The sequence below is a fragment of the Artemia franciscana genome, chromosome 6, assembly GCF_032884065.1.
Source record: "Artemia franciscana chromosome 6, ASM3288406v1, whole genome shotgun sequence".
Lineage (NCBI taxonomy): Eukaryota > Metazoa > Arthropoda > Branchiopoda > Anostraca > Artemiidae > Artemia > Artemia franciscana.
The window spans coordinates 14,758,300-14,782,035 of NC_088868.1; the positions used below are offsets into that span (position 1 = coordinate 14,758,300).

At 35.5% G+C, this 23,736-nt stretch overlaps 1 protein-coding gene across 1 annotated transcript in view; it reads left to right on the forward strand.

Annotated features, from left to right (window-relative positions):
- Positions 1-23,736, forward strand: part of LOC136028089 (glycerol-3-phosphate dehydrogenase, mitochondrial-like) — an 83,777-nt gene that overhangs the window by 5,696 nt on the left and 54,345 nt on the right. Inside the window, exon 2 of the mRNA XM_065705707.1 lies at positions 23,011-23,140. Coding sequence (XP_065561779.1) covers positions 23,054-23,140 — 87 coding nt within the window. The 5' untranslated portion in view covers positions 23,011-23,053. The remainder of the gene's footprint in view (positions 1-23,010; positions 23,141-23,736) is intronic.

A 23,736-nucleotide genomic window follows, 5' to 3' on the forward strand; every position in this document is an offset into this window, starting at 1 on the left:
TCCTGGAAACTTTGTTTGTTGGTTATTAGTCAAATGGGTTTCTTGAAGGCAAGCAATATCAATGGAATTTTTATTCATAAAAGATAAAAGTTCATTTAACTTATTTTCTGAAAGTGATCTTACATTCCACTGAAGTATTGAAATATGCTGCTTTGTTGTTTTAATTTTCATTTTGCTGTGTATCAATCTTTAGCTTTGCTAGGAGCAGAGCAAGATCTTTTTTTGCTTGGATATGCATGTGATTGGGTAGGTACAACTTTGCCAATTCGCTTATTATTTTTGCTTTTTGTGGTTGTTTTAGGTTCATTGACTGTACTGCATTAGAATTTAGTATAAATAGGCACATGTTAGGTGTTAATTCATTTGGATATTCATCTGGCTTTTTGTTGATAATTTGATTAATACCCGTTAATACTTCTGATTCATTTCTACTCGGGAGAGGTGGCCATTCTGATATTCTATCATTACTTGTAGAGGCTGGAAGGTTTGTCCAGGGTGAACCTCTCTTATAGGAATGTGAGCTTGGTTGCTTTGAGGAAGGAGTCTTATTGGGGGTGCTTGATGCTTTTGGTAGAATGGTTGGTCTGTGGGTGAGAGGGTTGGGTGGTTTCATAAAGTTTTTGGTCAGGTGTGATTGAGCTGCATTTGCTTCCATTGCTGCAAAAGGGTAAGGTATGTTTTTTTCTGTTGCTATTTGGAGTGTTAGTGCTCGTTTTTTATATACAGGGCATAAAGTTTTATTAGTAGAATCGTGGGGACCATTGCAGTTGATACATTTTGGCTGATTGTTTTTACAATTTATCATTCCAGTGGGGTGGGAGTTTTTACAAGAATTGCATTCATGTAATGTTTCACTGCATGTGTTTTTTGTGTGTCCTAGTCTTAGACATTTTTGGCATTGGATAGGTTTTGGCTTGTAGGGCTTGTGGGGTTTCCTTTGTCCAAATAGGAATATCTGATCCAGGTTATTATTTTCTTCTCTTAGTGTGAATAAGAAAGACTTGCTTAACTTTTGGCCATTGGCATCTGGTTTACCCAATTGGGTTACATCAGCTACTGGGATTGGGTTACCAGTTCTGTCAGAGAGTCCTTCTTTTAGATCCTGAATAGGAATTTCTGGAGGGATGTTATACACTACTATTTTAGTTGGGTTTTGGTTTGGGGACCAGAGAACAGATTTTATTGGTATGTTAAGAAGAGATTTTGAATTCTGTAATATGTCTGCTGATTTAGAATCTTGAAGGGCTATTAGCAGAGATCCATCACGGTTAATGTTTAATGAAAACATTGATTTTAACATTTTAAAGATTGCAACCCTCAAAAGAGCTACCTTTTTTATCTCAAAGGGGGTATCTGGAGTGATTTTTAAGTAAATTCCAAGGTTTTGTGAGGGGAATGTTGGATTATGGGAAGGGGTATTATTTTTGATTGGTGAAATCTTTTTCCTTTTTTTTGAGTTTCTTGATAGGACCTCCTGAAATTCATTTTCAGTCTCATCCTGTATTGTGACATACGCCCCGACTTCCACCATTGTATTATTCAATGACCCCTCATGTGAGCTTTGAGAAAGTTGACTTGACCAGCCAAGGGGTTGAATGTTTTCAGTGGTACTTGGGGTAGGGTCAGGGGGGATTTTTTTAGGTGGTGTTCTATGCATTGCCTATTGGAATAAGCTTTAATACAATCAAAAAAAAAGAAGGGAAAAATTGATAATATAAAACCAGACTGTCTGCCACTCGTTCAAAGGGAGGACTTCACCATCCACAAAAAAACACTATAGTGTTGTCTAGAAGATGGTTTGGTATAAGATTGGTTCAACTGACTGCTGATAAATCTGGGTAAATATCACAAGAACTTTTATTATAAATTTCTTTAAGCGTTGCTGTTGCTGTGCTTAGAACCTTGTGGGATATTTATCTACATCTTCTTCCATCAGCTTTCATATTTTTGATATTTTGTTAAAAACACATTTGTTAATTGAACATTCAGCATCAAGGAAGAAGAAAATTGCATAATATTGTAAAATTTATTTATCCAACTTAGTCATGGAAAATAGCGCTTGTGGATTATATAACATTAAAAAAATGGATTTGTAATGAAGCAGTAAATTTGAGACCATTGTTTTAAGCCTTTTCTATACCCAAGAACTAGAAATATTTGGGTCATTTTCAACAGCTCAAAAAGTGCTTAAATTTGAATCTGGAATAGAATCAATCATTATATTTGTAAAGAACGTGAAAAAGCATCAAGTGGTATGTTCACATTATTTGTAAGTCAACAATATGAACAATGATAAGTTTACTGAAAAATCTTCTTGAGTGGGGTTGCTATAACAGAAAAGTACCATAGTAATTATTATTTTCATTTATAATAACAGCAGACAGTTAACTTTCTCACTAGACAGTTTATAAAAATATGTGTTTAAACTTTAGGCCTCAAAACCACAATTGCCCTAGAAGTAACTATTGAATATGGAAAAGACATAAAAAAACCTATCAAATTATGCACTCAAAATCTTCCTAGCTATGTTATATCAATATGTACATATTTACCTCAAATTATTTATTTTGCAGGTATTTTTCTGTTTTTTGGTTTCAATGACTACTTGTTTGCCATTAAATCTATTTGAATGAATCAATCAACAAATAGAAAAGTACAGAGCCAATTTTATAATTTTGTTCTATATATTTGCACATTAGGGGGTTGGAGATAAAGTAAAGTAAAGCACTTGTAGGAATGATATAACCTAAGCATGTATTTAGGATTTTAAAAGTTTTTTTTTAAGTGTTATTGTGTTGACTATTCAGTGTTCTTGACTGTATACTAATGTAAATTTCATTATTTATATGGGGGTAATGTGGAATGCATGGTATCATTATAGCTTCCCTATACTCTAGAAAGAAACACTTTAAAATTCTCAAAAGTTCTGTAAAATATTCCTAAATACTTATTTATATCATTACCTAATGTGTACCTTAATTATCTTAATTTATACTTTGGAGCAAATTAAGATCCTTCTTGATCTGTCACTTGCTCCATAGTTAATAATGTGGCTGATCAAACATCAGATGTGTGCCAGATACTACCATCAAACACCATTCCACTTGACATCCAGTAACTTCTTGATGGCTTCATCATTGTGTGCTGAAGCTGTTGTTTCTGAGAGACTGTTCCAATGGTTGACTACACTGTAGGAGAAAAACTGTTGATGGTGTTGAGTTTTGACTTATGGCTTGAACAGCTTCTTTAAATGTCCCCTCCTATCAGTGTCACTATTTTGGAAAGTTGACAAGTGAATTTGGGGGGGGGGGTCTTCTGAAATTAGCTCATAGATCATAAGCATATCAGCTCTTCATTGTCAGTACACTAGTGTAGATAATTTCAACTCCTTCACATATTCATCAGGAGACTTGTCTTTCATCTTTGTTACTACCTTAGTAGCTTTTCTTTGCATCTCTCCCAGATACTGTATGTCACCCCTGTACTTTGGTGATGCTATGTACATTCCAAAGCCAAGGACTGGCCTGACAGGGGTCTTGTACAATTTCATGAATGTATAGTTAGATCTAATAATAAATAGTTCTCTTCAAAAGGCCAAGGACAGAGTTTGCATGAAACACAGCTTGCAGCAACACAGTCTTTCTGCAAAAAGTCTCCCTCTCCTAATGTTCAAATATATTCCCCTTGAATGGCAAACAAGCAAGATAATGCCAACAAGCAATGAGAAGAATAGAATTGGCATGTGGAAAATTCAGTGAGTATGTATAATTTGAGGTATATATTTGACTATTAAAGGGGATCTATTTTATTGATAAACCTTCATTAATAATGCAAGAATCTAAGCCATTTTAGAATGTTCTTAAAGTTGTTTTCAGAATTTTAGTGTTTCTTTCTAGAGAAAAGGAATGTAGGGGTATTCCCCCTTTTCACATAATTTTGTTAGAAAGAAAGTGAACACATCACCTGATGCCTTTTTTATGCTCTTTTAAAATATAATAATTGCTTCCATGAAAAATTCCATTTTGAGCCCTTAATTAGGCCATGAGATGCAACTTATTACCTTTTGACCATGATGGGAAGTAGGAATTGATCCAGGGGGGGGGGTTGAGAGGGTGAGCACATGTTTAATGAAACAGTGACAATTTTAATTCATATAATCAGTTTCAATAAAAGTTTACATCATCACTCCATGTTGAAGCAGTTTTAAAATGAAAATGGTAAGTTTTTAGCTTCAGAAACCAACATTAATTACTCCCAGGCATAGCTAGTATAATCATAGCTTTGCCAACATTTTTCTTAAAATTGGCATTTAATACTTAAGCAGCTCAATGCCAGTGAGAGAGGCAAAAAAGTCTTCCAAACAGCTCTAAGTCTGCTGTAATTGGAATTGTGGCTAGTCTTATTGTCAAATAACAGTAGTAAGGATGCTTCATTTTTGGGAATTAGTGCTAATAAGGTGATTATAAAGTGATATAAATTATATATATAGTAATTATAAATTATAAAGTGATTATAAAGTGATATAAGGTGATATAAAGAGCACTTAATAAATTGCTAATAAGGTATTATATATGCACTAATAAAGCTCAAACAAAACACCATCCAATTTTTTCTTAATTTATTAGGTTGCAGCTGTGCTACAATATTATCTATTATCTTCTTCTTCTGATCTTAGATTTAAAGCAATTCATATATCTCAATGGCAGGAAAGGACTAATTGGTAACTCTTATACCCTGTATAACATTTTTTATATTGTCTTGCAATATAAATTTTTTTTTTAATTTTAGTTTTATATTGTCTTGCAAAGAAAGGAGAGACAATAAGGAGAAAAGAATAATGGAAAGAATATATAAGAAAAGTAAGGCAATAAGGAAAGATTACTAGTTTAGAGAAAGGTACCATAATAAGAATGCTAGAAAGAAGTGGATATGAGTATTAATTCTTCAGTTCACCATATACATGCATTAGGAAAAGGTAGGGTCTGTTCTGTGCAATTTTTGTAAAAGCTTCTTAACATTTAACCATCTTAAGACTCTTCACTATTCATGGTAAGGCTCAACCTAAATTTGGGCATTCAAGTTAAAATCAGAATTTGTGGGTGAATTGCCAAAATTGGCAGCATAAAATGTAGCACTAGTAGAAATATAAGCCTCTATCCATTTTGGTAACCACCAGGGGTGTACATGCATACTCAATTTTTCTTGCACTTTGGAGATACAGATGGCAAGAGAAAATGATAAGAGGTCTGCTGAAGCAAAAGCTGAAAAAGCAGTACTCAAAAGAAAAAAAAACTACAAGATTTCAAATAAAATCTTTGTGTCCTTATTCATTCTGTAAAGGAGCATTGAATTTCTAAAACAGAAAAAACACATTTCTAATTTTGATGTTTCTGATTATATAGTAGGTACATTGTTGTTTTTTATATTATTAAATGAAAAACAAGTTTCTTCAACTGAAAGTTAGGAGTAATATTAAAACATAAAACAAACAGAAATGGTTCCTAATGTGAGGGGGATGGTTCCCTCCTCCTTTTTTTCATTGATTATGCTAAATTTCTTTAGTCCTTAAAGAAAACTCTTATTTCGATTAAGTAGCCTTTATGCTTCAGGAGTCATTCATAAAGAATTGGGACAAAAAGAAGTTAAACTTTACCATAAACACTGAGGGATTGAGGAGGGGACAGCACCTCTCATATCTATATATATATAAAAATAAGTTGTCTGTGTGTGTGTGTGTGTGTGTGTCGAGTGACATCATGTTTGTGTGTCGACTGACGTCATGTTTGTTGACTGACGAAATTACAGACCGAAACATCGGGACACAAATGACGACCGGGACACCGGGACATAGGGAATATAAATGACGACCAGGACACTCAAAGAGAAAGCCACCGGGACACAAGGAATGTTCGATTAGCAATCACCATCAACAAAGCACCAGGACACAAATGACGACCGGGACACAGGGAATATAAATGACGACCAGGACATAAGTACAAAAAAAAACAAAAAAAAGGTAAAAACTACAAAAAAAAACTAAAAAGAAAAAAAACCTAAAAACTAATAAAAAACTAGAAAAGCTAAAAAAAACTAAAAAAACTAAAAAAGAAAAAAAAATAAAAAAAGGAAAAAAAACTGAAAAATAAAGGAGAAAAACAAAACTAAAAAAAATAAAAATAAAAAAAAACTAAAAAGGTAAAAACTACAAAAAAACTAAAAAAACTAAAAAAAAAAGTAAAAACCAAAAAAAAACTACAGAAAAAAAGGGGAAAAACACAAAAATTTATTTCATCATATACCAATTCAAATACGAATGTATATACAGACCGGGACACCGGGACACAAATGACGACCGGGACAAAGGGAATATAAATGAAACCGGGACACAGGGACACAACTACAATGGGGACACCGGGGGGCACAGGGGGATACATAAATGACGACCGGGACACAGGGAATGTTCGATTAGCAATCACCATCAACAAAGCTCAAGGGCAATCATTAGAATCATGAGGTATAACTAAAAAAAAACTAAAAAAAAGGTAAAAAACTAAAAACTAAAAAAAGACCAATTCAAAAACGAATGTATATACAGACCGGACACCGGGACACAAATGACGACCGGGACACAAGGAATATAAATGACGACCGGGACACTCAAAGAGAAATTACATACTGGGACACCGGGACACAAAGGACGACCGGGACACAGGGAATATAAATGACGACCGGGACACAGGGACACAACTACAACGGGGATGCCGGGGGCACAGGGGGATATATAAATGACAACGGCGACAGGGAATGGTCGATTAGCAATCACCATCAACAAAGCTCAAGGGCAATCATTAGAATCATGAGGTATAGATCTGAATACGGATTGTTTTCCCATGGACAATTATATGTTGCATGTTCAAGAGTCGGTAAACCTGACAATCTATTTATATGCACAGATAATGGGACAGCAAAGAATGTTGTATATTCGCAAGTTTTACGTAGTTAAAAACATAAATATATATCTATCTGTATTCACAGGTGGGACACAGGGACACAACTACAATGGCGCGTAACTAATATGGCGCGTAACGACTTACGCGCGCGGGGGGGCTTGGGGGTGGCGCGAAGCGCCCCCACCAACTAGGTGTTGGGGTGGCGCGAAGCGCCCCCACCAACTAGGTGCACCCCAACAGCTAGTATGGAATAAATTCTGTTTGTTTTAAGTGTTGATGTCACTTCTTACTTTCAGCAGAAAGAGTTTATTTTTGGTTTAATTTCTAATTGTTTTTCAAATAATGCTAGGGGATCCCTCCCCCTTTGTGGAAACACTCCCACATAAAAATTTCCTTCATGAAAAAGTCCTGCTGTGAAAATTTCCCTTCCTCCCAAAAATCCCTGTTGGACAATTCCATTCTTGCTGAAAATTCTCCTTGGAAATTTCCCACATGTAATTCCCCCTGTAAGCTTCTGCATACTTTTATCATAAAAGTAACTTTTTTAATTAATCTCTGATCATTTTTCAAATTGCTCCTGAAATTTCCCCTCCTTGGGATTTCTTTCTGGAAACTCCCCCCCCCCACAACAAAAAGCTCTAATGGAAAATGCCCCCACCTCACACGAAAAAATAGACTGTTCCAACTCTGCAGAAAATTCCCCCTGGAATATATCCACATAAAAAATTCAATGGCCAAAGAGGAAGTAAGACATTCATAAAATGAAATCCTTATGTGAATTCTGGTAAATCCACTCCATTTCCCAAGGAAATGGAAAAAATCCCAAGGAAACTGTTCTCCAAACAGAAAATCTCCCCGTGGGGAATGCCCCTCCCCATTGAAAATCACCCAAGTTTTTAACTGAAAGTAAGAAGCAACATTAAAACTTAAAACGAACATAAATTATCACGTATATGACGGAGGTTTACCCCTCCTCAATACCTCGCTCTTCGCTCTAAAGTATTATAGAACTTTAAAGCTCTAAAGAACTTTAGAATTCTTTATGCTAAAGTTTGACCTTTTGTCCAAATTCTTTAAGAACGGCTCCTGAAACACAAGGGCCACTTAATTAGAATAAGAAGCATTTTTAATTATCTCGGAATTTTTGTGTTAAGAGAAAGGGATTGAGGAGGGGGCGATCCCCTCCAAATATTAAGAAAAACTTGTTTTTTTAGCTTTAATGTTGCTCCTTATTTTCAGTTGAGAAAACTTTTTTTGTCGTCTTTTTTTTATTTCGTTGCTTACACAGAAACAAGGTGGAAATGCTGCTTGATTCCTGTCAGAACTCGATGTGAGCCGTGAAAATAAAAGTAAAATCAGTACATTCCTTATTCTGTACTTTGTCTCATTATAACAGTTGTTATCAAACAATGCAATCCACCCTTTTGATGGTCTCATATGTAGTCCTAAATCTACATTTCTTTGTTTTTTTATCATCTGACGATGCATTATGAATTCTTTGCTAAAACAGGTTTACTGAATTGATTCTATGGTACTTGTGAAAACACCCTGCCTAAAAGATTTAAATGAATCTATTGGAATTAGATATCACTGCTAGTGTCCTATTAAGGGCTTTCAATTGGATATGCAAGTGAAATGATTATTATATTTAGAAGGACTATACAAATTATACATCACGTAGTGAATTTGGTATCAGCATAGCATTCCTGCTAACTTTTTCCTTTCCATATAATTTAGCTAGGAAAAAATTAAATACATCACTTGTCCAACTAAAAAAGAGCAAAAACTAACATGACTAGTGCTGACAACCCCCCTGCCTTTTCATGATCTGTTCATAATTTGCACTTTACTGAAAACAAAATACATTTTAAATGTTATCATTTTTTTTTACTTTGAAAAACCAAAATTGTCTTAACAACCCTTGGTCATTTGTTTTTTTTTTTCAATTTAAGTGCAAATTATGTCCTGGTTTTGAGAAGGCGTAGGAGTTGTCAGCCCTACTTATGTTAATTTATACTCGTTTTGAGTTTAACTTGGTTATTTATTATTCGGTTATTTATGGTCCTCCATTACCCAGCCCTCCTTCCCTCCCAAAATAAATATTTGTAATATTTTATTCCAAAAAACTTTTTCATTTTAAACCCCAAAGGCCTTGTTATATGATCTTTTGACTATATTTTGAACAAATGGCTATCTCAAAATTTATATTAGATATGTTTAGGGAAAACTAGACGTGTATTTGTGGATGGGGTAGATGTCCTCCAATCACTTTGACTCTTAAAAATGACACTAGAACTTCTGATTTCTAGTCCAATGAGCCTCCTCCGAAGTTTATACGACCACCCTTTATATAAAAACTTTATATACCACCAAAGCATAGCTTACGACCCTTGCCCTAATGGTTGTGGGGGGGGGTGTCATCCTCAAAGACATAATTTCCAGACCTTTCAACAATGCTAAACAAAATATCTATCTCAAAAGTTTGATTGGGTGTTTGGAAAAATGATGGGCGTGGGGAGGGGACTGGGTACCCTCATTCACTTCCGACTATTAAAAAGGGCACTAGCTATTTCAATTTCTAATCGAATGGGCCTTTTTGAAGTTTTTATGACAACTCTTTCTAAACAAAGGGATTTGGTCTAAAACCATAAAAAAAACTAATAAAAATAGGTAATACATTGTGCCTACATTGCTCTTTACTTAGGGAGCGCCTAAGTAAATTGCTCTATACTTATTGTGATCCCTATGATCTCTCAAAATTTAATAACTGCTGCCAGGGGAAATTTCGTTTATTGACCTTAAAGGGGCACCAAAACGTAACTTATTTGTGTCACCACACAATAAGCATCACTACATTTAGAGACCAAAGAGCCTTTGGGGGAATAGTAAAATGTAATATTGTATGTGCATTTTATGATGAATAAACCTTATCTTACTAGAAATGGGTTTAAAAAGTGGCTAGAAACATACCATTTGCTTATGAATCAAAAATTCAAAAGTGATCTACTCCAAAGGCACTGATTTATAAGAATCTAATTCCACAAAAAAAAAATGGAATTTACAAAACTATTTTAAAATGGCAAACATTTTCCTGATGTCTGAAGAAAAGGGATATGTCTTATACACATTAAATTTTGTAGACAACAGAAGAAGGGATATTAAATATCAGCAAATAACTGAAAAAAGCTGCATGAGATCAGAGATAAGGAATATGTGCCAGAAGGACTAAATTGTTAGATTCCCATTCCTTAATAGCTACAAGCCAGAAGAGCCTTCACCATTTTTGTTTTTTATCGAGGCTGCAAAGTTAAATTTCTCCAGGTCATCTCATCTCACCATGGAAGATAGAGCTGCCCACGAAGATGATGAACCAAATAATGATTCAAATAAGGGGGACCTTGAGTTGGCTTTAGTGTCTGAGGACTTCCTGCTGCATCAGCAAAATTGTGGTTCCCTTTTTTATTTAGCTTTTTAGTGCTATAATTTTTTGAAGTTTAATAATATTTAAAAAAAAATTTGTTTTACATTTTTTTCAACTGAAGCATGGTATAAATTAGTTTCTTTTTCATCATGTTTATTGAAGGAAGGCTATAGGATATAATCCTACTGAATAAGACAATATACATATTGAGCATTGGGCCATACAATTTTTAAGTCAAGGTAATATGCATTTGGAAATAATCAATTTCTTTATAAAATATTATTTTGAAGTAATAGATTTAATATTTGAATTGTGAGTTTTTAACTTCACATCAGAGCTGGATCTAGACTTTTTCTCAAAGGGGGCAAATATAGATTTTGTTACCCTTTGCTGCACCATCAATACTGTAAATATTACAATTTTGTTTAGAGAGAAAGTTGAATGTCTTTCATGGAAAAACAATGGCACCTGTATGAATTTATTATACATACATTATTTATTATAAGCGCTGGTTTTATCAACTCACAATTTATTTTGCTACTTTTAAAAGATGCATACTATTGTTAATTCAAAGAAAAAGCTTTACTCTCTCAAATATAGCCTAAAGTCTAAGCCTAGTATAATGGTACTGGGTTAGGTTAATCCAATGTAAAGGAAAACATTCATGAAATATATATCTGTCCAATACAATCATCAAACGGTTTGTGGTAACGGAACTGTAAGTGAGGAGCACCTCAGCCCAATAGTAACTGTCACTCTAAACATTGGAATTTTGACAACAATGGAGAAAAAGGGTTTGACGACCCAGGCACTTCTCAATTATTAATCTAAGAGTGGAAATTTGGTCGACGCCTCCTCTACCCTTTCTAAAATTACACTTATGCAAAGCAGAAACGTAGTTTCTCACTTATTATTTAAGTGTTGATGCGGTTATCACTCGGTGACTGAATAAAATGGATCATACCATCAGATTAAATAAAAAATGAAGTTTTTTTTGACTGCAAGTAAGGATCGACATTAAAACTTAAAACAGACATAAATTATTCCTTATATGATACGGGTTGTCTTGTCCTCAACGCCCCCTCTTTACGCCAAAGTTTGACTCTTTCTCACTACTCTACTTTTTAAAACAATAAAAACTTGGGGATTGTTTTCGTTTAAGGGGTGTCTCCCCCTATTTTCTAAAGTAAGTCAAATTTTCTCAGGCTCGTAACTTTTGATGGGTAAGACTAAACTTAATGAAACTTATATATTTAAAATCAGCCTAAAAGTGCAATTCTTTTGATGTAACTATTGGTATCAAAATTCCACTTTTAAAGTTTCGGTTACTATTGATCCGGGTGGCTCCTTACTTCAGTTCGTTACCACGAACTGTTTGGCACATGGAAAGCATATAATAGGCATTACTTTTTTGGACAAAATAGCGTAGCTTTGAAAGGCTATATGAAAGGGGTTGTTCCCTCCTCAAAGCCCTGCTCTATACGCTAAAGTTTGACTCTTTCTCACAGCTCTACTTTTTAAAACAATAAAAAACCTAGGGAGTGTTTTTTTAGGGGGTGTTACCCCCCATTTTCTAAAATAAGGCAAATTTTCTCAGGCTCGTAACTTTTGGTGGGTAAGACTAAACTTGATGAAACTTATATATTTAAAATCAGCCCTAAAAAATGCAATTCTTTTGATGTAACTATTGGTAACTCCACTTTTTAAAGTTTCGGTTATCATTCATCCGGGTCGCTTCTTACTACAGTTCATTACCACGAACTGTTTGGCACATGTTAAGCGTATAGGCATTACTTTTTTAGGCAAAATAACTTGGCTTTGTCTTGCATATATTGCTTTTTTTCAAATGCAAAATAAAAAAAAACAAGTTTTTTTTAACTGAAAGTAATGAGCAACATTAAAACTTAAAATAAACAGATTTTACTTCGTATATGAAAGGGGCTGCTCGCTCCGCTCTTTACGCTAAAGTTTGACTCTTTCTCTCAACCCTATAATTTAAAACAGCAAAAAACTTTAGCGTAAAGAGCGGGACGTTGAGGGAGCAGCCCCTTTCATATACGAAGTAATTTCTGTTCGTTTTAAGTTTTAATGTCGCTCCTTACTTTCAGTTTAAAAAAACCCTGTTTTTTTTATCTTATTTCTGAACGTTTTTGAATTAATGCATGTTTTGATTTTGGCTCTCCGTGGATGAATAATTAAAACGAAATTTGTATATTTATTATTTTTGGCTAAATGGCTTTCTCATTGTTTTGATCGAATAATATTGAAAAAAAGGAGCAGGGAAGGAGGCCTAGTTGCCCTCCAATGTTTTGGTTACTTAAAAAGGCAACTATAACTTAATTTTTTACGAACGTTTTTATTAGTAAAAGATATACGTAACTTACTAATTAGCTTACGTAACGAACTTCCGTATTCACATGTTTTTATTACGTGTATGAGGAGGCTCACCCCCTCGTAAGTACCTCGCTCTTTACACTAAAGCTAAAATTTTGTACCAATTTCTTAAGAATGACCCCTGAATCACAAAGGCCGTAGAATAAATAGTTGAAATTGATAAAAATACTTTAGCGTAAAGAGCGAGGTATTAGGAGTAGGTGAACCCCTCATACGAGTAATAATTTCTGTTTGTTTTAAGTTTTAATGCTGCTCCTTACTTTCAGTTGTAAAAACTTTTTCATATTTATTTTTTCATTGTTTTTTTTTTAATAATGCTAGAAAATCATGCGCTCCCTTCATGGAAATTTTCTTCTCCCATGACAAATTCATCCATGGAAAGTTCCCCCAACATATCTCTCTCTTCTCAGCCCCTGCCCCCAACCAAAAAATCCCCTGAAAACGTCTGTACGCTTCCCAATAACCATTACTATATGTAAGCACTGACCAAAGTTTATAACTTGTAGCCCCTCCCACGGGGGCTGTGGGGGAGTAAGTCGTCACTAAAGACATAGTTCTAAGGTTTTTCGACTATGCTGAATAAAATGGCTATCTCAGAATTTTGATCTGGTGACTTTGGGAAAATACTTAGCGTGGAGGGGGGGGCCTAGGTGCATTCCAATTTTTTAGTCATCTAAAAAAGGCACTAGAACTTTTCATTTCCGTTAGAATGAGCCCTCTCTCAACATTCTAGGGCCACTGGGTCGGTACGATCACCCCTGGGGAAAAAACAAACAAACTAATTAACACGCTTCCGTGATCTGCCTTCTGGCGAAAAATAAAAAATTCCACACTTTTATAGATAGGAGCTTGAAACTTCTACAGAAGGATTCTCTGATTCTCTGAATGGGATGGTGTGATTTTCGTTAAGATTCTATGACTTTTAGGGGGTGTTTCCCCCTATTTCTAAAATAAGGCAAATTTTCTCAGGCTCGTAACTTTTGATGGGTAATACCAAACTTGATGAAACTTATATATATAATCAGCTTAAAATGCGATTCTTTCGATGTAACTATTGGTATCAAAATTCCATTTTTTAAAGTTTCGGTTACTATTGATCTGGGTCGCTCCTTACTACAGTTCGTTACTACGAAATGTTTGACACATGGAAAGCATATAATGAGCAATATTTTTTTTTAGACAAAGTAACGTAGCTTTATCTTGCATAAATTGCTTTTTCTCAAATAAAATAAAAAGTTGTGTCAAGTTGTGTTAAGTTATGTTTTGGCTCAGAAATAGAGAGCCTCGACTTAAATATGTATTACAGTTTAAAGTAACAATATCGATTCAGTTACGGGAATTAGAGAATAAAATTGGTTTCAAGCAGAAACGGCCTATTTTGAGAGCACTTTTAAGGAATGTTATATTTTTTTTGTCAAGAAAAAATTCCTCTTTGGGGATTGAATTTTACAATCGACGATGGATGACAAATCAGTGATTAAAAAACAAAACCAGGTATAGGTCTAGGTGTTTACACCCCTCGAACCCCCTTCCCAGTAAATACTCTTTGTGGTTGACTGCTCTCCAATCACTTTCGCATCACAAAAAAGACTAGAGCTCTCAATTTCTGATGAAATGAATCTCTCTCCGAGGTTTCTACGACCATGATTTGGGGGCGAGGACGAGGAAGGGGCAGTCTCTCTTCTATACGGAATAAATTCTGCTCATTTTTGGGTTTAATGCTATTCTTTACTTTGTAATAACAGCGTAGACCAGAAGCATTCCAATAAACCAAAAGGGATTAAAGACCAGTTTCAAAGTTTTGATGCGTGTTTTAAAGTCTCTTTTTTATGCTCCGCCAAAAAGCAAAAGCCCTGTTTATGGCCCTGGGGATTGTACATCATTTTTTATCCCCGATCTCTTCTTGTCTCTCCCTTAGAACTCATTCTGTATTTATTTGAAAGCTCAATGAGAGCTCGCTCCTTACTTTTAGTTGAAAAAGCTTTTTTAATTTAATTTATCTGAAGGCTCAGTGAGAGCTGGGATGTTTTGGCATTAAAATGCAAACTTTGAGATATCACCTCCCTTCGAAACTATCAGAAAACCCTATTATAGAAGTTTAAGTTTTTTTTTATTTTGTAATTTGTCAATTGTATATTCTGTTATTGGGAAGCATACGGACAATTTTCGCGGGAGATTTTTCTGCTGGGGGGGATTATAAGGAGGAATTTTCCAAATGGGGAAACCCTGAATTACTCTTGAAATTTCTTCTACAAAATTCTATTTATTTTTTTCTTCCTCTTTGCGGGGATCAAATTTTCCGGTAAAATTTTTCCTTGGAAAAATGTGGTTAGTGTCCACAAAGGTACTGCAGGGTGATAACTCCCTTCTTATTGCACAAAATGTTTCTGGTATTTATTTTAATTCATCACTGCTACCCCCCCCCCCCGCCTTAAAACTAATAATAAAGTCGTAGACTGAATGTATACGTGGGAACTAAGAAGAATTGAAATAAGTCCCAAAACTCGTTTAGTTTTCATCTGAAGGCTCAGTGAGGCTTTGAAAATAAAGCAATTGAAACGTTCTCTTTTTGATATTTACCAAACCTTACCTTTGGTATCTTACTATATCCCTGCATTATGAAGCAAATCACTTCATATAATGGATTAAAATAAACAACAGAAATATTTTTGTGCAACAGGAAGGGATATGTCACCTTGAGTATCCTTGTGGACAGTACCCACATTTTACCACGGACAAATCTTGTTAGATAAATTGATCCCCGCTGAAAGAAAATTATTCGCAAAAATTTTCTCCCCAAGAGAAATTCCCCTAAACATTTTCCCCTCCCCCTACAGGAAAAAAACCGCGAAAAATGTCCGTATGTTTTGAAGAACCTTTAAAAAACACATCAAAAATGTGGAATTGATATTTAATCCCTCACTATTTCTGGGAATATTTCTATTCTACGCTGTTATTATAAAAATAAAGTGTAACATTTGACCCTAAAATGAGCATTTCATATAAAAGGGGGACTACCTCTTCTTCAACTTTATGGTCGTAGAAACTTTGGAGGGTGCTTTTTACATCAGAAACTAAGAGTTCTAGTCGTTTTTTATGAGTCTTAAGTGATTGGAGACCAACCAGCAGTAGGAAAGGAGGTTAAACGTCGGCTCTCTTCTATTAGATCTATTAGATCAAACAGTTCGTGGTAAAGAACTGTAGTAAGGAGCGACCTGGCTCAATAGTAACCAAAACTCTAAAAAACAGAATTTTGATACCAATAGCTACATCAAAAGAATCGCATTTTAATGCTGATTTCAAATATAAAAGTTTTACCAAGTTTAGTCTTACCAATCTAAAGTTGCGAGCCTGAGAAAATTTGCTTTGTTTTAGAAAATAGGGGGAAACATCCCCAGAAAGTCATAGAATCTTAACGAAAATCACTTCATCAGATTCAGCGTATCAGAGAAACCTACTGTAGAAGTTTCAAGTTCCTATCTACAAAAATGTGGAATTTTATATTTTTGCCAGAAGGCAGATCACGGATGCGTGTTTTTTTTTTTTTTTTTTTTTTTCAAGGGTGATCGTATTGACCCATTGGTCCTAGATTGTTACGAGAGGGCTCATTCTAATGGAAATGAAAAGTTCTTGTGTCCTTCTTAAGTGACCAAAAAACTGGAGGGCACCTAGGCCCCCTCGCACGCTAATTACTTTCCCAAATTCACCGGATCAAAATTCTGAGATAGCCATTTTATTCAGCATAGTCGAAAACCTTGTAACTATATCTTTAGGGACAACTTACTCTCCCACAGTCCCCATGGGAGGGGCTACAAGTTACAAACTTTGACCAGTGCTTACATATAGTAATGGTTATTGGGAAGTGTACAGATGTTTTCAGGGGGATTTTTGGTTGGGGGAAGGGTTGAGAAGAGGGGGATATGCGGAGGGAACTTTTCATGGAGGAATTTGTCATCGGGGAAGAAAATTCTCATGAAGGGAGCGCAGGATTTTGTAGCATTATTGAAAAAAAACAATGAAAAATTAAATATAAAAAGTGTTTTCAAGTGAAAATAAGGAGCAGCATTAAAACTTACAACAAACAGAAATTATTACGGATATGAGGGGTTCACCTCCTCCTAATACCTCGCTCTGTACGCTAAAGTATGTTTAGTAATTTTAACTATTTATTTTACGACCTTTGTGATTCATGGGTCATTCTTATGGAATTGTGACAAAATTTAAGCTTTAGTGTAAAGAGCGAGGTACTGACGAGGGGGTGAACCCCCTCATATACGTAATAAAAACATGCGAATACATGAGTTTGTTACGTAAGCTAATTCGTAAGTTACGTATATCTTTTACTACGTAAAATCTTTACTACGTTTAATGTCGCTCCTTACTTTCAGTTAAAAAAAAACTTGTTTTTTATTTAATTTCTGAACGTTTTTGAATTAATGCATGTTTTGATTTTGGATCTCCGCGTATGAATAATTAAAATTAAACTTGCAAATTTATTTTTTGGCTAAATGGCTTCCTCTTAGTTTTGATCGAATGAGTTTGAGACAAAAAGTAGCGGGGGAGGAGGCCTAGTTGCCCTTCAATTTTTTGGTTACTTAAAAAGGCAACTAGAACTTTTAATTTTTTACAGACGTTTTTACTAGTAAAAGATATACGTAACTTACGAATTAGCTTACGTAACAAACTCATGTATTCGCATGTTTTTATTACGTATATGAGGGGGTTCACCCCTCCTCAACGCCCCGCTCTTTACGCTCAAGTTTTTTTTACTGTTTTAAAAAGTAGAAAAGTAAAAATAAATTAATATGCAAATTTTGTTTTAGTTATTCATGTGCGGAGAGCCAAAATCAAAACATGCATTAATTCAAAAACGTTTAGAAATTAAACATAAAAACAAGAGCTAAGAGCTCATATGGCACTTGTGACGAGGCGAGAAGAGCTAAGAGCCAAGAGATCATATGGTATGAGCTCTAACAAAATTCTATAAATCAATAGATTGATTTAAAAAGGAAAATAAGAGGCTTAATGCCGGTCAAGATTTAAAATAAGAGCTCTGAGTCACAAAGTCCTTCTAAATATCAAAATTCATTAAGATCCGATCACCCACTCGTAAGTTATAAATACCTAATTTTTTCTAATTTTTCCTCTCCCTTTTGCCCCCCAGATGGTCGAATCTGGGAAAACGACTTTATCAAGTCAAATTGTGCAGCTCCCTGACACGCCTACCAATTTTCATCGCCCTAGCACGCCCAGAAGCACCGAACTCGCCAAATCACTGAACCCCTCCCCCCAACTCCCCCAAAGAGAGCGAATCCAGTACGATTCTGTCAATCACGTATCAAGGACATTTGTTTATTCTATCCACCAAGCTTCATCCCGATTCCTACACTCCAAGTGTTTTTCCAAGATTTCCCCCTCCAAATCCCCACAATGTCAAAAGATCTGGTCGGGATTTGAAATAAGAGCTCTGAGACATGAATTCCTTCTAAAAATCAAATTTCATTACGATCCGATCATCTATTCGTAAGATATAAATACTCCAATTTTCATGTTTTTCAAGAATTCCGGTTCCCCCCTCCAACTCCCCCGAATGTCACAGGATCTGGTCGGAATTTGAAATTAGAACTTTAAAGCACAAGATCCTTCTAAATATCAAATTTCATTAAGATCTGGTCACCCTTTCGTAAGTTACAAATACCTCAATTTTCAAAATTACCCCCCCCCAATTCCACCAAAGAGAGCAGATCCGGTCCAGTTATGTCAGTCACGTATCTTAGACAGGTTTCTATTCTTCCCATCCAGTTTCATCCTGATCTCACCGCTTTAAGTATTTTCTAAGATTTCCGGTCCCCCCAACTGCCCCCCCCCCAATTACGCTTGATCCGGTTGAGATTTAAAATAAGATATCGGAGTTACGAGGTCCTTCTAAATATGAAGTTTCATGAAGATCCGATCACTCCTTCGTAAGTTAAAAATACGTCATTTTTCTTATTTTTCAGAATTACCCCCCCCCCCCCGCAATTGAGCGGATCCGTTCCAATTATGTAAATCACGTATGCAAGACTTCTGCTTATTTTTCCAACCAAGTTTCATCCCAATCCCTCCAATCTAAGCGTTTCCCATCATTTTAGGTCTCCCCACCCCAAACTTCCCCCAATGTCACCAGATCCGGTCAGGATTTAAAATAAGAGCTTTGAGACACGATATCCTTCTAAAAATCAAATTTCATGGAGATCCAATCACCCGTTCGTAAGTTAAAAATACCTCATTTTTTTTATTTTTTTCAGAAATACCCCCCCCCCCCCCAACTACCCAAAAGAGAGCGGATCCGTTCCGTTTATGTCAATCATCTATCTAGGACTTGTGTTTATTTTTCCTACCATGTTTCATCCCGATCCCTCCACTCTAAGTGTTTTCCAAGTTTTTGGTTTCCCCCTCCCAACTCCCCGCCCCCATCACCAGATCCGGTCGGGATTTAAAATAAGAGCTCTAAGACACGATATCCTTCTAAACATCAAATTTCATTGAGATCCGATCACCCGTTCGTAAGTTGAAAATACCTCATTTTTCTAATTTTTTAGAATTACTCCCCCCCCCCAACTAGCCCAAAGAGAGCAAATCAGTTCCGATTATGTCAATCATGTATCTGGGACTTGCGCTTATTTTTCCCATCAAGTTTCATCCCGATCCCTCTACTCTAAGTGTTTTCCAAGATTTTAGGTTTCCCCCCTCCAACTCCCCCCAATGTCATCAGACCCAGTCGGGATTTAAAATAAGAGCTCTGAGATACAATATCATTCCAAACATCAAATTTCATTAAGATCCAATCACCCGCTCATAAGTTAAAAATACTTCATTTTTTCTATTTTTTCCGAATTAACCGGCCCCTACTCCCCCCCCCAGATGGTCAAATCGGGAAAACGACTATTTCTAATTTAATCTGGTCCGGTCCCTGATACGCTTGCCAAATTTCATCGTCCTAGCTTACCTGGAAGTACCTAAAGTAGCAAAACCGGGACTTTAGGTTTTCCCCCTCCAACTCCCCCCACTGTCATCAGATCCGGTCGGGATTTAAAATAAGAGCTCAGAGACCCAATATCATTCCAAACATCAAATTTCATTAAGATCCAATCACCCGCTGATAAGTTAAAAATACTTCATTTTTTCTATTTTTTGCGAATTAACCGGGCCCCCAATCCCCCCCCCCCCAGATGGTCAAATCGGCAAAACGACTATTTCTAATTTAATCTGGTCCGGTCCCTGATACACCTACCAAATTTCATCGTCCTAGCTTACCTGGAAGTGCCTAAAGTAGCAAAACCGGGACCGACAGACAGACCGACAGAATTGGCGACTGCTATATATCACTTGGTTAATACCAAGTGCCATAAAAACAAGTTTTTCTTACTGAAATTAAGGAGCGACATTAAAACTTAAAATGAAAAGAAATTACTCCGTATAGGAAAGGGGCTATTCCCTCCTCAACGCCCCGCTCTTTACGCTAAAGCTTTTTACTGTTTCAAAAAGTAGAGTTTAGAGAAAGAGTCAAACTTAAGCGTAAAGAGCGAGGCGTTTAGGAGGGAGCAGCCCCTTTCATTTACGAAGTAATTTCTGTTCGTTTTAAGTTTTAATCTCGCTCCTAACTTTCAGTTAAAAAAAACTTTTTATTTATTTAATCTCTATAAAGATTATCATCTTTATGTGTCTTTATAGCTGTCAACGAAGCAGTCAAGTCAGGCCGTAATAAAACAAACCCCATTAGACTTCCGCATGTCAAATTGAACCACCATGTTTGTCAAAGTTGCGTTAGATAAAGGGTTCGACAAAATCGGACGTAGCCATAGAAAAAACAAAGGAGACATATAATACTTTCTTATTTAATAAAAAAAAGTCAATATCTTCTTTAAAACTATTAAACTTCCCCTGAGGATTGTTGGTTTTATAAGCCGTATTCTGAACAAAAATAAAGCTTGTCACTTCAACAGAGGCCACTTAAAAAAAAAAAAAAAAAAACTAAAACGCAAGTTTTTGAAGGAATCAGATGACATAAATAAAATCCGGTTCGTAGGTTTAATTCAGATAATTAAGCTGTTTCAAACTATATGCCATTCATATTTTCATTTGTTTCTATCGTCTTGAAATAGAGCTTTTTACAAATTCGAGTGCGTGTGACAGTTTATTTTTTATTTAATTACCAATGGTATTTTTGGAAAAAAATACTTCGTACATATTTTTGGCCATGTTTAAGAGTATAAATATGGAATTTCTCATTAAAAAATAACAATTCCTGAGAAAGATATTGAACATTGTTAAGATAGGAAAATAGCATTAGATCAAAATGGAGTAGATTCCTCTTTTCAAATTAATGCAATCAAATGGCTGAATCAGTAGCCCTTTTTTTTTAGAAAATAACTTTAAAACAATTCGAAAGGAAATTTTATCTTTTTTTTGCTGAATTATCACTCCAATGGATTTTACTTCTAATACCGTTTATCTTGCAGTTTTTTGGTCGGCTATGGGATTTTTGCAAGAAATTATGATTCTTAATTTTAATCCCAGCTTTAACTTTGAAGCTTCAGCTTAATTTTTCTCCTCTTTTCTGAGTTAATGTTTTTCCTTTACTTTTCTTTATTTTCCTGTCTTTTAGATTTGATGCTAACTACTGAGCCCGCATGGATTTATCTTAATATTAAATAAAAAAAAAAATTCAACTGCAAGTTAGGAACGACATTAAAACTTGAAAAAAACAGAAATTGTTCCGTATATGAGGAGGTTGACCCCTCCTCATTACCTCACTCTTCCCATCATAACACTTTAAAAGTGTTTCATATTCTAATTAATTGGTCCTTGTGTTTCAGAAGTTGCTCTCAAGAATTGGGACAAAAAGTCAAATTTTAGCGTAAGGAGTGAGGTATTGAGGAGGGATCAACCCCCTTATATATAGAATAATTTATGTTTGTTGTAAGTTTTAATATTGCTCCTTTTGTCAGTTGATTTTTTTTTAATAATTTCTATTTGATTTTCAAATAATGCCGGGAAATCGAGCTTCCCTCCACGAAAAAATCCTCCGAATAAAGTTATTCCCACGTAAAATAAAATACACTCCCCCCGGACAATTCCATCTTCGCTGAAAATGTCTAACGGAAAATTTCTTACCGATTCTGTCTTAACTATTCTCCTTAGCATACATTCATTTGATATGCTTAGTTTTTGACCGTTTTTCAAATTGTGCCGGAAATCCTTTGTCCTCATTGAAAAGTTGCTCCGGTGGAAAATTCTTCCAGAGGAGAGTTTTCTGCCGCGGAATTCCCCCACCCCCGGAGACAATTCTTTTGGAAAATTCCGAACCCGCCGGAAATTTCCCTGGTGCATCCTCACATGTCAAAGTGAGTCGGCAAAGGCAAAGTGAGACTAATAAAAAGAATTTTAAGCAGTAATTCTGGCAAATTCTCCCAGTGTAAAATTTTTCCTGGAAAGTTCAACCCCGGAAACTTCCATCTCAATTGAAAATTCTCACTGGAAAATCTCCACAAGCAAAAATTACCCCCTTTCCCACAAAAAATGTCTGTATACTTCCCAATAACAAATACTGCACGTAAACAATGTGCAAATTTCATAACTTACATCTTTTTCTCCAGGGGCTGTGGGGGTCATGTTATCCCCAAAGGCAGACTTATTGGACCTTTCACCTATGCTGAATAAAGTGGATATCTAAAATATTGACCCGACTACTTTGGGGAAAAAAGAAGCGTTGGAGGGGGGCTAGTAGCCCTTTAATCTTTTTAATAGCTTAAAGAGGGCCCTAGGACTTTCGATTTCCGATCAAATGAGCCCTCTCTCGATTCTATAGAATCGCTGGTTTGATTCGATCAGCCCAAATAATAACAATCATAATAATAAAAAAACAAAACAAGTAAACACGGATCTGAGATCTTTCTTTGGTAAAAAAAAAATGTAAAATTCCACGTTGTTGTTTATAGGAGCTTGAAAATTCTACAGTAGGGTTCTCTGATTTGCTGAACCTGATGGTGTGATTTCATTAAGAGCTCGAGACTTTATGGGGTGTTATCATTTTTTAAATATTTGGAATCAGCATAATCATTCAATTCATTTGATCCATATTTTATTATCAAAACTTTTTTTGTGAGTTTCAGTTACTATTGAGCCGTGTCGCTCATTACTTACAGTTCATTACCACCAACTGTTTGATCATAGCTCTTAAAGTAATTTTTTTTTTTTTTGCAGGTAGAAAAACTTTCATATTGAAGCTGTTTTAAGCAGTCACATAATGTCAAGGTACAAGAAAGCCCTTATTGCTGCAGCTGCTGCTGGTGGAGCAGTCTATGCTATATCAAGTGTCTCTAGCAACCACCACGTAAGTAAAACTAGATTTATTGTTTTGCTCGCAATAGTTGGAGTGGAACCTTTCACCCTTTTAACCCAACCATTGAACCTTTCAAGGGTTCTCATTTAAGGGAAAAAAGCCCAAATGTACGAAAATCAAGCAGTTTTAAACTGAAGCGCCTTTTAAGCAGATAGCCTCTTAGAGCCCCCTTTTGTTCGTAATATCTATCCTACGATTAAGCACGATTTAGAACCATGATCCTTATAGTTACATAATTAGGCGCAGAAAGGTTTTCGGCCATTTTTAGGTTGGAGATCGAAAAGAGGAAAATGTATATTTTTAGGTTACAATTCTTCTAGGGGGAGATTTTTGAAAAATCTGGAGTCTATTCCCCCTTCAAATGAGTTGAATCCTCTTGCATCAAGAAGCACCGTTTCGTTGCGCCTTTGTGTCTGTGGAATTCAGTTTATCTATTGAACGGTTTTATAGTTGATATGTTGGACAAAGCAAAACATTCTTAATTTCTTTTCTTGCTGAGCTATTTAAAAAGACTAGAGTATTAAAATTTCATTCAGCGTTGTGCATAAATTTGTGTCTGTATGTCTTCGCCTTAAGTGTTTCCCACG